General features: G+C 41.3%; 1 protein-coding gene across 4 annotated transcripts in view; it reads left to right on the top strand.

Moving 5' to 3' along the window:
* The window catches only part of ADAM23 (ADAM metallopeptidase domain 23), a 94,922-nt gene that overhangs the window by 49,450 nt on the left and 29,816 nt on the right, over positions 1 to 15,656 (top strand). For all 4 annotated transcript variants that reach the window (XM_020780735.3, XM_020780736.3, XM_020780737.3 and 1 more), the window contains exons 18-20: positions 2,035 to 2,115; positions 10,959 to 11,009; positions 13,088 to 13,151. In XM_020780735.3, the coding sequence (XP_020636394.3) occupies positions 2,035 to 2,115; positions 10,959 to 11,009; positions 13,088 to 13,151 (196 nt within the window). The remainder of the gene's footprint in view (positions 1 to 2,034; positions 2,116 to 10,958; positions 11,010 to 13,087; positions 13,152 to 15,656) is intronic.

The raw sequence follows: 15,656 nt of genomic DNA, 5'->3' as shown, positions 1-15,656 counted from the left end.
TCAAACAGAGAATTCCAAGGACTTCACCAAACTACAAATAGTGAGCACAAGAGAATGTCCTGAAGACCAGTTTGACGCTGATGATACAAACGTTAAGATTTGCCGTTGCTATCTAAAGCGTGGTATGATCTGTCCTGCTGGCACTGTAGGTATGATGCTACAAGGCAATGTCAGACCATTTTGTGGCATTTTGTATCACGGATACAGGAGCAATACATTAATTAAACTAGAGGTTTTTTGTTTTTTAATTTTTTTAATTCATTTTCTATTGAGTCAAGGAAAGGTCATAGGGAAGGGGATTTGGAATAAGGTACTAGGGTAAATACATATACAGAATGTGATAGAGAACAATATATATCATTATAACTTTTACTGATATGTTTACTTACTAATCTTACTTCACAATAATCTTGCCAATTTTTTCTAAGCCTTTAAAATCTACAATTATGTCTTATATCTTGTTTCTTATAATTTTAATACATTTATGTTCTCATATCTCATCCAATTATACAATGATTCCCATTTTTTCTAGCCACCTCTATTTCTTTGTCTTTTAATATTTCAGTTAAAATATCTATCTCTGCTGCTTCTAAAAATTTTTCTATTAACTCTTGGATTGTTGGAGTTTCCTCTTTTTTCCAGTACTTAGCATACACAATTCTTGCTGCTGTCCTTACATCTATGATCAAATATCATTTTTCTTTTTCTACCGAGTCTGGTATTATATTCAAGAAAAACAGTTCAGGTTCATAGGGAAATATAGAGGATAAAATTTTTCGTAGAATCTCATGGATTAATTTCCAAAAGCTCTAAACTTCTTTATAAGTCCACCACATATAATTAAAGCTATCTTTTTTTAATTTGCATTTCCAACATTTGTTAGAGGTACTTCGATATATTTTCGATAATTTTTAGTGTCATATACCATCTATAGAACATCTTATACAGTGGTGCCTCGCATAAAGAGCGCACCGTTTAATGGCGAATCCGCATTGCAATGTTTTAATAGGCCAAACATCGCAATGTTTTAATAGGCTAAACATCGCATTGCGATGATCGGTAAGCGTTTCGCTTACCGATCTTCGCATTGCGATTTTAGGGAAACAGCTGATCATCGATTCCAAAATGGCCGCCGGATCCAGAAAATGGCCGCCCGCAGCGTTTTCACGCCCTACCCTCGCTTACTGAGGCGGCGAAAATGGCGGCCAGATGGGGAATCTTCGCTTACCGGTGAGTTTCCCCCCCATAGGGACGCATTAAATGGAGTTTAATGCGTTCCTATGGGGTTTTACGTTCCGTTTAGCGATGTTTCCGGATAGCGACGTTTTTCCTGGAACGGATTAACGTCGCTATGCGGGGCACCACTGTATATTTTTTCTTTATAATTAACTGCTTTTGTTTACTTAATATTGTCTTCCCATATTTGTGACCCTGACTTCAAGTTAGTATTGTGGCCCACTACAGGGTTTTTCTGAAGGACTGAATTTGTAGTTTGGTGAGATCCTTCGAAATCTCTGTTTGAGACCTCTAGCAGTCATGTCCTAAGCCAGTGGTTCTTAACCTTTGTTACTCAGATGCTTTTGAACTGCAACTCCCAGAAACCCCAGTCAGCACAGCAAGTGGTGAAGGCTTCTGGGAGTTGCAGTCCAAAACTCCTGAGTAACCCAAGGTTAAGAACCAGTGTCCTAAGCCATAGCAGATAATTTTAAACACTTTATCAAACTACAAATCCTAGATTTTGTAAGAGAACCATGGCAGTCAGAATGGTATCAAACGACTATAATGATGTGATAAGGGTATGTTAGAAACAGAATGTAATGAAGAGAGAGTTGGTGTTTAAACTCTTTCTTACCACATCAGATCAAAACATCAGATCAGATCTGTGTTATTCTGCCAATAAAATAAAATATATCCTTTTATTTAATGATATTTCTCACTAGTAGTAGACTAATGTTTTAAAGAGAAACTTTGAATATTTTATATCCTTTCATTTAAGTCATCTTGGATCTTAATCAAAAGTTGTTTAAATTCCAGTTTTTTCCACGAGGGTTTGAATGTCGTGGTGCGGTAAATGGGTGTGATATCACAGAGAACTGTACTGGGGACTCTGGTCAGGTAATTAAACTCTTCTAATGTATGCCATGCTACTGTATGATACTATATATATATTTTTATACCGGGGTTATAGAGAATTATTTCAGCTGGAGCCAAAATGTATTTTTGAGGAAATACGCTTTTGTGAAACCATATGCCGTGGTTCCTCGACTTACAAACTTAATCTGTATTGGAATGGTGTTTGTAAGTCGAAATGTTTGTAAATTGAAGCACCATTTCCCATTGAAATGCATGAGAATGGGATTAATCCGTTCCAGCATTTCAGAAGAAAATACAGTTAACAAACAAACAAACAAACAGAGCAAGTCCCATGGTGGGAGTGCAAAAAAACCCCACCAAAAACAAAACAACACCAACCCTCAATCCCCAACAAAGCAAAAAAAACATTTTTAAAAAGCAGCACCTTACCGGTCTGAAGCCTCCTCAGCCTCCCGGGCTTCCATCGCTGTTGTGATCGCTGCGGCCGGGAGGCTTAAGCCTGGCTGGGTTTCTTCGGCTGCTCACCTCCCACTTGCTCCATGCCACCCTCCGTGGGCCGATGGCAGGAAATTCAAATGGCAGAGGGCGGCGAGGAGCGAGCAGGAGGCGAGCCGGGAGGCGAGCAGCTGAAGAAACCTAGCCAGCTCAAGCCTCCCAGCTCTTTGAAAATGTTGATGCATCTGGAATATTCCATTTAATGGCATGGATCCAGAGAAACACTGCTGAAAAGGAGCAGAGGGAAAGTGACTTTTCAACCTCCAACTCCTGCTTGCAATTCTCCAAAACGGCAAAATAACTAACTAACTAACTAAATAAATAAATAATAAAAACCTCTCCTAAGTGTTGGAGGTGGTATGCTGTGATGCAGTGGGGTTAAGAGCATGCTGAATATCTGGCAAATGCAATGTCTTTGAGCAGGATGAGAGAAAAAAGATAATGAGACTTCATGTCATATCTAGTGTGACACTCTATTTTTTTCTCTGTCCAAATTCAGAATGCATTACTGTTCTGTTTAAATCCTGGCCCTCTAAGCAATGATATCTTTTGTTGCTGTGGTTCTCAGCTGGTGGAATATGTACCACCAGTGGAGTATGGATAGAATTCCTATGCAGGTTTTATTCAACTCAGCACTGTGAATGTGCTTTAAAGCAGTGGTTCTTAACCTTTGTTACTCAGATGCTTTTGAACTGCAACTCCCAGAAACCCCAGTCAGGACAGCTGGTGGTGAAGGCTTCTGGGAGTTGCAGTCCAAAACTCCTGAGTAACCCAAGGTTAAGAACCAGTGCTTTAAAGGACATGCTTTACTCTGTTCCTCCCTTGTCACATTTTTCATGGTTACAGTGCTGACTTTGAAGAGGAGAGATTCTTGCTTAAATTTAAAGCCTTAAATCCTGGAAAATCTTGGTTGTTTCCCACATGTAGAGACTCACTTACCTTCTCTGTAGTCCCAAATGCTGTCAGCATTAACAATGTGACAACCAGAAGCAGGAGCAGACACTAGTTTCTGAATAAGTTCACAGGAAGTGGTTGAATAATACCTGAATAGAACTATAGTCTATATGGGATGTAGAGTTTTCATAAATTCATTCGTAATAATACTATTGCTTTTATTTACAGTAGGACACCCTTATCCGCGGATCAGTATCCAGTGATCCACTTCTCCATGGTCTGAAAATATTAAAAATATTAAAAGAAAAATCCTTGAAAAATATATTTCTAAAGGTGTAGTCCCAGAACTTTTCACTAGAGAGATCCAGAGACCATGCTATGTATAATATTCGTTATTAAAATAACATGCATTTCTTCTTCATGGTCTCTGTGAATGCACACAGATGGGTTGTTCTGTGCCTGCACTGAATGTCACATGATTAGTGGGACATTCCCTGTGGAGCACATGCTCCGCCCATCCCAGATCCCCCCAGTTCCTTTTTTCCGCCGTGTTGTTAAGACCTCTTACGGAAGAACAGAGCAATTTGTCACTTTGAGCATCCAGATCTATCATATTTCAAATTTATCCTGTTTATTTCCAATCATACAGTCTACGTTCCCCTGTAAGTTTGTTCTAGTTTTTATCTATCCATGTTTTTGCTTCCCCCCATCTCAAGCCATTTTTCCTTCCTTTTTCCTGCTCTTTATGACCTTGCCCAGCCCTTTTAAGCGGTGCGTTGTTTGTGCCAACAAAATATCTCTAACCAACGGGCACGACTCCTGTTTGTTTTGCCTGGGTGCGTGGAAGAGATTAATGAAGCTGGCCCTCAAACTTCAACTCGAGGTCCTACCTTTGGATTAAGTCTCTCAACCCTCCCGCGGCTTCTATGGAGACCATACAGTCCCCAGATCCTCAAGTAGAGTGGCAAATTCCACCACAGCCAGCTCCTGGCTCAGTGACTCCTTCTCCGCATCCCAAGGAGAAGTCCAAGAAATCGAAGTCAGCATCGAGATGGAAGTTGATATCGATGTCGAAGACCTCGACTTGAGCCCCAGACTCTTCTTAAAGAAGAAAGATAAGATGACTTCAAAAAAGGCAAAAAAGGTCAAATCTACTCATATTAACCCACCACAACCAACTTTGCCATCTCCTATCATGGAAGAATCATCCAGAGATGCTCCAGTATCGACATCTGAGAGGGGAGAGTCTCCTTTGCCTTTGGCCCAAGCTCCAGTCTCAACTGGTAGCTTGTCGCCTAATACCAGCCTTTCTCCAGTTGACATGCAATCCAGCCAGGCCTCGGCCCATTCTAGCCCTGCTTCGTCAGGGCTGGGAGTTGTAATAGAGTTTTCGGGTTCTGAGTCATCTCACCACTCTCTCAGGAAGCACTGAGAGAAGCGTAAACACCTTTCACCTCCTCAATACGTTCCTCCATATCAAGAGTACTATTACTACCTGCGATCTTCACGATATCAATCTAGTGACAAAGAGAGGGAGAGATGTTATCACTATGATCTGTACTTAATTGAAGACCCTCAAGAACAACTTCACTATGAGGAACCCAATAGAGTCAGATATACACTACCATACCTATCTCGATATTCACCATCACTCTCTCCATCTCCACCTCCACACCAACATCGATCTCAGCATTCCATGTCCACTTATCCTACCATTCCAGCCAAACCAACTTTGAAACGCTCTTTGCCGACTGTTCAACATTCACTCCAAATGATCCAAACACTCCTCTAAATGTCAAACATCATTACAAGTCACCACTACATATAAAGGTTCTCCTCCTCCTCCCGAAACACACGTCCTCCCGTTCAACTTCAAGTTCCTTCTGCACGATCATCGACACTGAGACCTCGAGATCTATCCCCATCTTCATCGTCATTATCTATCCAAGAATTAAACTCGGACACATCTCAAGAATCACCATCGAATCTCCCAACCCCTACTTCTGATGTCAATGAGAACCATTCTCTGTCCCCATCTGAAGACTTTACCCCGTATTCCCAACTAATTACGAGAATGGCCAAGTCCCTACAACTCGAGATGGAAGAGCCACCACCATCCAAAACCAATTTGATTTTTGATGACATCAAGCAAGACAGAACACCTCAGTCTCACTTTCATCCCGCCCATGCTAGAATTGATTAAAGAATCTTGGGACAAGCCTCCATCATTGTTACAAATTTCTAGATGCACAGAAAATCATTACAAAATGCACGGACCCGATACCAGTTTCCTTACTAAGCATCCTACACCCAACTCAATAATAGTCGAATCCAATCAATCCAGAGCTCAAAATAAATCTGTTGCTCAGACCAGCAGGGAAGGAAGAAAGCGCGATATACTTGGTAGACGAATCTACTCTCTTACTTCATTCATACTGCGGGTGGCGAACTATCAAGTGGCAATGGGAGCTTACTAAAGACAGTTATGGAATAAGATCCTCCCTATACTGGAGTCAGCTCCCGAACTGGTTAAATCAGAGGCCATCAACATTCATACGGAAGCTACTACACTGGCTAAACAGCAGAGAATTGTGTCTCGTCACACTGCAGATGCTGCATCAAAATCTCTAGCCTCTTCTCTTGCATTACAATGCCATGCATGGCTTCGGTCTCCTGGACTTTACGATGATGCCAAATCAAGAACAGAGGATCTTCCATTCGATGGAGCTGGACTGTTTAATCAAAAAACTGATGAAGTCATGGAAAATCTTCATAAAATATGCAAGACAGCCTGATCTTACTGTACTGAACAAACATTCAGATACCAACATCCTCATACCAACGATTCCAGCCATATTGACAATACAAACCGCAATCATCAGACAAAACATTTCAAGGCCGTTCACCTCCAGTATCATCCTCCTTTCAGAATCAACAACAACAACAACGCCCTTTCGTCAGAAAAAGGGTAAGCAATATCCATAAGCTCCAATTACCATTCTACCATTCTTGAGCTCAATTCCGAACAAGACTAAACCCATTCTTTGATGCATGGCAAACTATAACTAACAATCAGTGGATCCTCTCTATCATCAAGTATGGTTATTTTATAGAATTTAAATCCCTTCCACCAATTGGAAGAGTCAAAAACACCCCATACTCTACAGTCCTTCAAGAAGTCTCTCTTTTTCTTCACAAACAAGCTATAATCACAGTTCTTTCATCTGACCTGCATGACGGCTTTTACTCAAGATACTTTACAGTTCCCAAAAAAGACGGAGGACTCCGTCCCATTCTCAACCTCAGACATCTCAACAAATTTATTCAACCTCCGTCTCAACAAATTTATTCAACCTCCGACGATTCAGAATGCTGACATTAGACACTTATCATTCCTCTACTTTCGCAGGGAGACTGGTTCATCGTGATTGATCTCCAAGATGCCTACTTCCACATATTGATTCATCCAGGTCATCACAAATTTCTTCGGTTCTGATTCGACAGCACTGCATACCAGTTCTGCGCTCTTCCTTACGGTCTGTCCACAGCACCGAGGACCTTCACAAAAAGTATGGTACCAGTTGCTGCACATCTTTGACTTCAAGGAATCAACATCTTTCCTTAAATAGATGACTGGCTAATAGTCTCAACATACTATCACAATGCCATCAGAGCCACCAACCTTACACTCAACACGCTTCGAGATCTTGGCCTCAAGGTGAGCTTCGCAAAATCACACCTCAAACCTTCCCAAAAGGCCACTTACACCAAAGCCCTTTTTGATTCTCTACAAGCCAGAGCCTTTCTCTCATAAGAGAAAATCCTCAAATTAAAAAAAAGGCTATTCAGCCCTTTTGACCATTAGCCACTGTATCAGCTCATAATGTCCAACATCTTCTTGGACTCATGGCATCAACAACCTCGGTCATACAACATGCCTGACTCAAAATAAGATTGCTCCAGTTGTGATACCTGTCCTTATTCAGTCCTGTGACAGACCACCCAGCTGTGTGACTAACGGTAGCACCTGAATTAGCCCTTCAACTCACCTGGTGGACATTTCTCCCAAATCTACTCATTGGACGAACCTTTATGCTTCTCCAACCGACAGTACAAGTTACCACTGATGCCAGCCTGTTGGGTTGGGGAGCACACTGTCTACATCACAAGATTCATGGCTTATGGACAAATGAAGAGAAATGGTTGCATATCAATCATCTCGAATTTCTAGTGATTATCAGAGCCTTTCACACTTTCCTGCCACTGATCACAGGACATGCAGTTCAACTCGCCACGGACAATATTGCTGCCCTTTATTACGTGAACAAGCAAGGAGGTACTCACCGTTTATCCCTCCTGTACCTCACAATTGAGCTGTGGGAATGGTGTTGCCTGCATCACATCTTCCCAATAGTAGTACATATCACCATGGAAGAAAACTACATCGCAGACTACCTCAGCCATCTGACATTGAGAAAACACAAATGGTCTCTGGATGATACCATCTTCAATCTTCTCTGCCACCGGTGGGGCACTCTGACCATCGATGTCTTTGCTTCCAGAGCAAATGCCAAGTGCCACATTTATTGTTCTCGAGCCGGAGTCAATGAGAATTCCATCAGAGACACGTTCATGATAGACTGGAACAAAAGCCTACTCTACCTCTTCCCACCAATACCACTCATACAACTAACAATCATTCGGCTCCCGACACTTTCAGTCCAATGTGATCCTTCTAGCTCCTTGGTGACCAAGGCAACCGTTCACTCACCTCAGGTAGATTTTGACAGACTCATTCCGGCTCCTGCTGATTTCCAATCTTCTCACACAGGACGACGGGAGGATCTACCATCCAGACATAGCTTCTCTGAATCTGGCAGCCTGGAGGATACTCTCACCATAAAAGACATCCTCGATCAAACTTGAAGTTCCTATATCAAAATAATTGGAAAGCATTCCTCTCCTTCGCTGATTCAAACAACTTACCTGCAACACCAGTTTACTTGAAAACTCTACTCACTTTTCTGCTTTACTTGTTCAATTTTGGACTGTTCTATTCCACCTTAAAGGTCTATATTCCAGCCATTGTAGCTCACCAACATGCTAACTCTAAATCAGCTAAACTTTTGTCTCACCTGACTGTAAAAATGTTTCTCAAGGGACTTAATAATATTCATCCACCACACCAACGTATTATCCCTCAATGGTCTTTTCAGCTTGTCCTCGGTGCTCTTATGTGTCCACTATTTGAACCGATGGCTTCTTTCAATCTCAAATTATTATCATTGAAGACTTCCTTTCTCGTAGCAATAACATCTGCTAAATGAGCCAGTGAACTAGCTGGCCTCTGTTCCGATCCACCTTTCCTCCAGTTCCATCCAGACAAGGTCACACTCTACTTTGATGTTTCTTTCTTACCCCAAATTGTATCTGATTTTCACCTTAATCAGCCAACTCTTACCAACTCTTTTTCCATCACCATCAACACCTCTTGAGCTCATGCTCCATTCGCTCGATGTAAGACACTCTCTTGCCTTCTATATTGATAGGACCAAAGCCTTTAGAAAAACAAATAGACTTTTTCTATGCTTTCATGGCCCTCACAAGGGAGCACCAGCTTCCCCACAGTCTATCTCTAGATGGATCATCCAAACCATCTCTTTGGCTTATGAGTTGTCACGCAAACCAGCTCCTGAACATCTAACAGCACACTCCACTAGAGCACTGTCAACATCTACTGCCTTCCAGCGTGGAATTGAAATACCTCACATCTGCCATGCGACCACATGGTCTACTCCATCAGCCTTTATCAGGCATTACCGTTTAGATGTCAGAACACGGAGTGATGCTGGTTTTGGCAAAGCTGTCTTGGCATCCTTCCTACCGTGATGTCCCACCATCCGGTAAGTGAGCTTGTTAGTCACCCATTTGTGTGCATTCACAGAGACCATGAAGAAGAAAACAAGGTTACCTACCTGTAACCATAGTTCTTTGACTCGCCCTCTGTGAATCCACACATCCCACTCATCCTCCCCTGTCCGTCACGTTTTACCTTAAATAATTCTTTTACCTGTGGACAATTGTCAGGAACTGAGGGGATCTAGGATGGGCAGAGCATGCGCTCCACGGAGGAATGTCCCACTAATCATGTGTCTTTAAGCTCTAGAAACTTCTGAGACATTCAGCACAGGCACAGAACAACCCATTTGTGTGGATTCACAGAGGACCACTTGAAGAACTATGGTTACAGGTAGGTAACCTCCTTTTTTTCAGCATCTGTCCAGCTTAGAACTGATCCCCTGCAGATAAGGGGACCCTACTGTATTTGTTTATTGGTGTCATTGTCATCTATTTATCAGAGAACAGTAACATTTATGCTCAGCAGTATTATTACAGTTTTCAGATACTAATGTTGTTTGTTTTTGTTGACTGTGATGAAGAACTTAGAAAAATGGTTTAGAATTACTTCCTCTCTACATATTAAATTCTCTGTATAATCATTAGGATTAGCTGACATAAAACAATTCATGACCTTTAGGCTCAATCAAGATTGGAGGGTCATTGAGCAAGGAACTGCCTTGTACATATAAGGAGGATCTGTTATTGTTAGAAGACCATTTAAGGTCACATCGGCTTCAAAGTACAGTTGTATATAACTGCCAGGAGACAGCTTTCCTGGGTGGAGAGGAAACAACAGATAAAGACCACAATAAGAGATCTCATGTTGAATCCAGAAAGAAAATGTGAAATTGTCTTTGTGAATTAGTGGCAGCCTGATACATTGAGGGAAATTAAGGAAATTAGTATCCCATATTTGGTACCCAGTATGATGTAGTAGATAGAGTATATGGTTCAGGAAACTTGAATTTGATTCCCTGGCTCTGGCATGGAAACTTACTGGGTGGTGGAACTGCTAAAACCCTACTTACCATGAGGGGAAGAATTGCGGCTAAATTTAGATAATGCTTGAGCATGTTTATGGAAATTTATATTCTTGTGTGTCATCCAGATCATGTGAAATATGTTGGAGCCAATAAAAAGCAGTATTAGTAGTAGACATGGTCTAGAGGGGCGGGGTATAAATAAATAAATAAATAAATAAATAAATAAATAAATAAATAAATAAATAAATAAATAAATAAATAAATATTAGAGCAGAAGAAGAGACATTCTGAACCATGAGTTGCTAGCTCAGATGCTTGTCGAGAACAGAGCACCTCTGCACTTGAACTGTGGTCTGATGTCTGAGAGACAGAATTTTGCATGTAACATCAATAGTATTGCTTGCACTCTTCCTTTCTACTGAAAAGATCATTCCAGAGGATGACTGAGGCAGTTTTCATCCCCAACCAAAAATCATAACATTTCTGTCTGATTACTCTTTTTTAATTTTTCTTTGTTTTTTTTTTGCCAAATGTGTAAACTTGTCTTATATTTCAGAGTTTTATGCTTCAACAAATATTTTTGCCTTTCAGTGCCCACCAAATCTTCATAAGCAGGATGGATCTTCTTGTGATTCAAATCAGGTGTGCAAGTCTTTAAACTGCTTTGTTCAGAATATTAATTTTGCTTATAGTTTCATGCAATGCACTTCTGTGTCTTAGTTGTATTGCTTGCGTCTTTGTTTTGATGCTCTTAATGGCCAATATCCTGTTGTGTAGATCCAACAGCTTAGTGAGAATGATATAACCAATGGTGGCACATTGCTGCTAATTAAAGAGCTGCTGCTTTGATTGTGAGCTGTGTATGACTCACATGCAATTAGATGAAGTTATAATAATAAAAAAAACCAAGCAGGAACTGCCACTGCTGCCACTGCTGATGATATTACTCCTGTAGCACTGGTAGAGCTATGGAACAGCATTTTGGCCATTTTGTTATTGAAGAGAAAGTGGGGTGCAAATTATTTGAATAAATAAAGAACTCATTACATATACATTTCACGTCCCTAGTTAAATCATCCTTTTCATCCTCCCTCATAACTATTACTATAGTATAGTCTAGTGAAGTGAAGGCTAGTAAATCTCACATTGTTGGGTTGGTGAATTTGCTCCAGGGCTTAGTCCAAACTTTACAGGTACTAAGATACCTAACCCTCTCACCTAAATAGTTTCAGCACCTTGGGCAGCTCCTTTAAAGTTCAAACTAAAAATCCAGTAAAATCAAGAGTTGTGGATCCAGGCAAAATAACCCTCCTGTCAAATAAAAACACATACTTTATTCAAGTTAACAGTTTTAGTTGCAAAAAGGAGTTGATGGATATTTAAAAGGCCAAAGATTTGATTAGTTGCAGTAGAAAGTGTATTGATGCAGCATAAGGAGCATCGGATGACAAACAGGTGCCCACCTTCCCTGTTTATTGCTGGGTATCCAGGGGAGTTAACCAGAGTTGAGTATGTACACCTCTCCAGGTGCAAGACCACTAATGGTGATCACTCCCTAGTTCCATCTATGGGGAACTATGGCAGCCCTGCCAAGACAAGTGCACCCCTTGTCAGTCCCCCACCCCCTGATCCTGACTCGTAGACAATGGCTTGCCTGGAATAGAACCAAATGCCTGTCTCCCTCAGTAAATATCTGTGCAACCTTGCCCTGTCTTCTACCACTGATAAAGTAGTGGTAGAGTAATAAAATGTATAAATAATGATGTGTGCAAAACTGCACCTCCCCCCTTAAGTTACACAAACAGCCCTCTTAAATTACAGGGAAGGGTGGGTAGGTGATGTGTGCTTGAAGACTGCTGGAGAGGAGCCTGAAGTTCCCCTTTCTATTCCTGCCTGATAAGCTGGATTGAAAACTTGCAATCAGGTCTGACAGACCAGGAACTTTACCCCTATGTGCCACCAGCTATCCCTAATTGGCCTGCCAGTTGTGCACCTCCCAGAGCCTTCCCCCAGACAAGAGCATGTGGAAAGAAAACCAGAGCATGGCAGGTGGCTGTGCATTGTCCCAGGTCTCACTGGGCTGCAAACCAGGCCCCAGGTGAGTCATTTTAAGCCGGGTGACCCTGGTTTACCAGTTTCCACTGGCACAATAATAACATTCACCATATACATGGCCGGTTCCCATTCCCAGAACTAACTAGGATCAAATTCTAATTTACATTATGAGTATAATTTGTTAGGCCTGAAATTATCTTCTAGAATATCCACTTCTTTCTTATTTCATATACCTCCTCATAACTTACAACCTTTGGTCAAGCAGGGCACACAGATTCTGAAAGCTTAGAACAGAATTTACCAAGTTCCATCTCAATTGGTAAATATGAAAGAGAAGATATTTTTCACATATTTTGATGTATTGTTTTTATGAGGACACAGGTTCTCTGAGCTTTCCATCTTACTGGGAACAGAGTACTAGACAACGTAATTATACTACTCTTTCCCCTAAGGAGACTGACCCAGGAAAACTGCTGAAAACACACCTTCCCATTTGAGAACAAAATAATAATAATGTGTGCATAGCTAATAAAATAAGTTATTTTATAATAATAAAATTTTAGTAATAAGTACATTTAAAATAAAATAATTATTTCATAATTTTGTTTTCCTTTGGGAGAGAAAGGCAGAATGTCTCATTTTATTTATGAATTGTTTTTATTTAGGGACGTTGCTACAATGGAGATTGCAAGACAAGAGATAATCAGTGCAAATACATCTGGGGACCTAGTAGGTTGATTTAAGTATGCTTTATTCTAATGTATTTCTTTCTTAGTTTGTACCATCAACTTTTCACTTTACTATAGGTTTTCATATAAAACTGTACTGGATTTAAAAGATAATGATAAGAAAATAATTTCTATTTTTTAAAAAAGGCTCTTTTAAGCATACAGCTGCAAAATATGACAAGCCTGCCATATATTAAAGCAAGTCTATTTGTGTCTTACTTTTTCAAACATGGTAAATATTTGAAATTACATCAGGGGTGGTGGAGTATATTCTGTATTTTCATAGCATACCAGCACCTTGGGTTTAAAGTCTCTCTCTGGCTGGCAGACAGGGTTCAATCACATTGATCCTGTCTTTCGCAGACTGGCCTTCACTGAAAATGGGGTCACAAGCTTTCTTAAGCTCAGCAGAAGAGTAAAGAACAAGAAAGAGAAAGGAGATTTTTGTTTCAACTAATTCCCAGCATTTTCCATTCTAGACAGTTCTGAAAATCAAAGTAGTATTCATTAGGGTTTCGCCTCTCCCTTGACTTTTTTTTTGTGAGGAGTGGTCATAACTGCCCTCTATACTGTTTCATCTGTGAAGAAATGGCTTGCATGGAGGCCATCCATAAGAAAATGCCACCGATATGCAGATGGCATGCAGTAAAGGATTGCTGATCAAGCCCTGCCCTTTTTTCACCAGAGTTATGCTGGGTTAATAAAACAGGCTAGAGGAAAAGAACAGCCTGACAGGGCTTAGGCAGTCCCTAGTGTGCAGCAGAAAGAGAATTGGCACATCCCCTGCCTAGTAGAGTTGGGAAGAGGTAACTGAACCAACATTCAAAAAACACACTTAGAAAGTAACACCATTCCCTTTCGTCATAGGATCAGGCTATACCTCAGAAGGGCTCTGTGAGACTTCAGGTATGAAGGGAATGCAAAGATGAGCTGTCCATTGCAGTTCCTCCAAAGCAAATGAATGTGTGGTGTCAGAGGGGCAGGTCTGCTATGGGGCCCCACATTTTCTTTCTAGCTGCTCTCAGACTTAGATCAAGCCCTTGGCTAAGCCATTTTCTCCTGTGGAATAGGCAGATTCCCCCCCCCCCCCCAGGGGGAAGACAGACATTGTGTGACAACTGGTGACAGATGAATGCAAGGGACCTTATTTAGGCATACATAGTACAAGAGATTCACTGTGGATTCCCCCTAGTGCTATTTTACTTGCCAGAAGATACAGAAGGAAGGGAAGTTTCTTGCAATGAATTCCTGTCCTTTGTGTCTTCTACAGGACACTCAACTACCCTTCTTGCTGCAATGAACTGCAATTATCTTCAAAGATTTCTACCTTGCCATTAAGTTGAAGGGCAATAACCAGTGGCTTGAGGCTAGTTCTTTTCTGCCCTCCATACTTACTGTTAACAGTTATAACAGCACTGCAGTTTAACTACTGCCTTGTGGCTATTGGTTAAACTCTAGTACTGCAGTCAAGCTTCTGCTCACAACCTGAGTTCAATCTGAATTCGGATAGCTGGCTCAGGGTTGACACAGCCTTCCATCTTTCCGATGTTGGTAAAATGAGTACTCAGCTTAATGGGTGTTCCTTAGTGTTACTTGCATAATTGTGTTGTAAACCACCCAGAGAGTGCTCTAGCACTATCGGGCAGTATAGAAGTCAAAACAACGCCAACAACTCATTTCATTATTTAACCTTCTGTTCAGTTCCCACTGTGCATAGGAGAGTTCTTAGAATTTCAGATGTTTAGTAGGTGGGTTATTTTCGCTGTTCCAGACCAGGCTGAATAGAGCAGAGTGGCCACTTCCTCTTGAAAGGTTCTCCACCTGGAAAGGGAGAGGGAACCACAGATGTGGAATGCCCTCTAGACCAGAGGTCCCCAACCCCCGGTCTGCGGCCCGGTGACAGTCTGTGGCCTGAGCTGGACCGGGCCGCCAAGACAGACCTCCCGCCCCACTCCCCGCATGCACTCATCCCCACACAGTCCGTTTGCAACTGCGCGCGCTCTCCAGCATGCCCGTGTGAGTGCCGTGCTGCCATTTGCGCATGTGCACAAGCGTGCACATGCTCAGACAAGCACTGCACCACTGTTTGGGCATGTGCACAAGCGCACACTTGTTCATGCGCGAGCATGGGGGTGCCTCGCCTTCCCCAGCCGGTCCATGGACCAAAAAAGGTTGAGGGCCGCTGCTCTAGAAGATACAAAGAACAGCTATTTATAGCAAAATGCTTCCCTTACAGTTTGTATCATTAAATTTTCATATCAGGTGTCTGCAGATGTTATAACAGTACAAATGCAATGGCATAATATTTAATTAATTGTTGCTGAAACTATAGTCCTTAACAAACAGTATTTAACATATAGGTATTAGATATGTGATCCCACTGTAGTAACCAAATTAATCCTGAAATAAGGGAAGTTATAGCAGGTTGTTATTGATTATTTCTTGCTTTCCTGAATCAGTATTTGAGAGTACTGGTGTCATATTTGAATAATAGTACCGTGGTATT

Source organism: Pogona vitticeps, chromosome 1 (assembly GCF_051106095.1).
Source record: "Pogona vitticeps strain Pit_001003342236 chromosome 1, PviZW2.1, whole genome shotgun sequence".
Taxonomy (NCBI): Eukaryota; Metazoa; Chordata; class Lepidosauria; order Squamata; family Agamidae; genus Pogona; species Pogona vitticeps.
The sequence above is the reverse complement of the archived record's forward strand: the minus strand, read 5'-3'. Positions and strand labels throughout refer to the sequence as shown.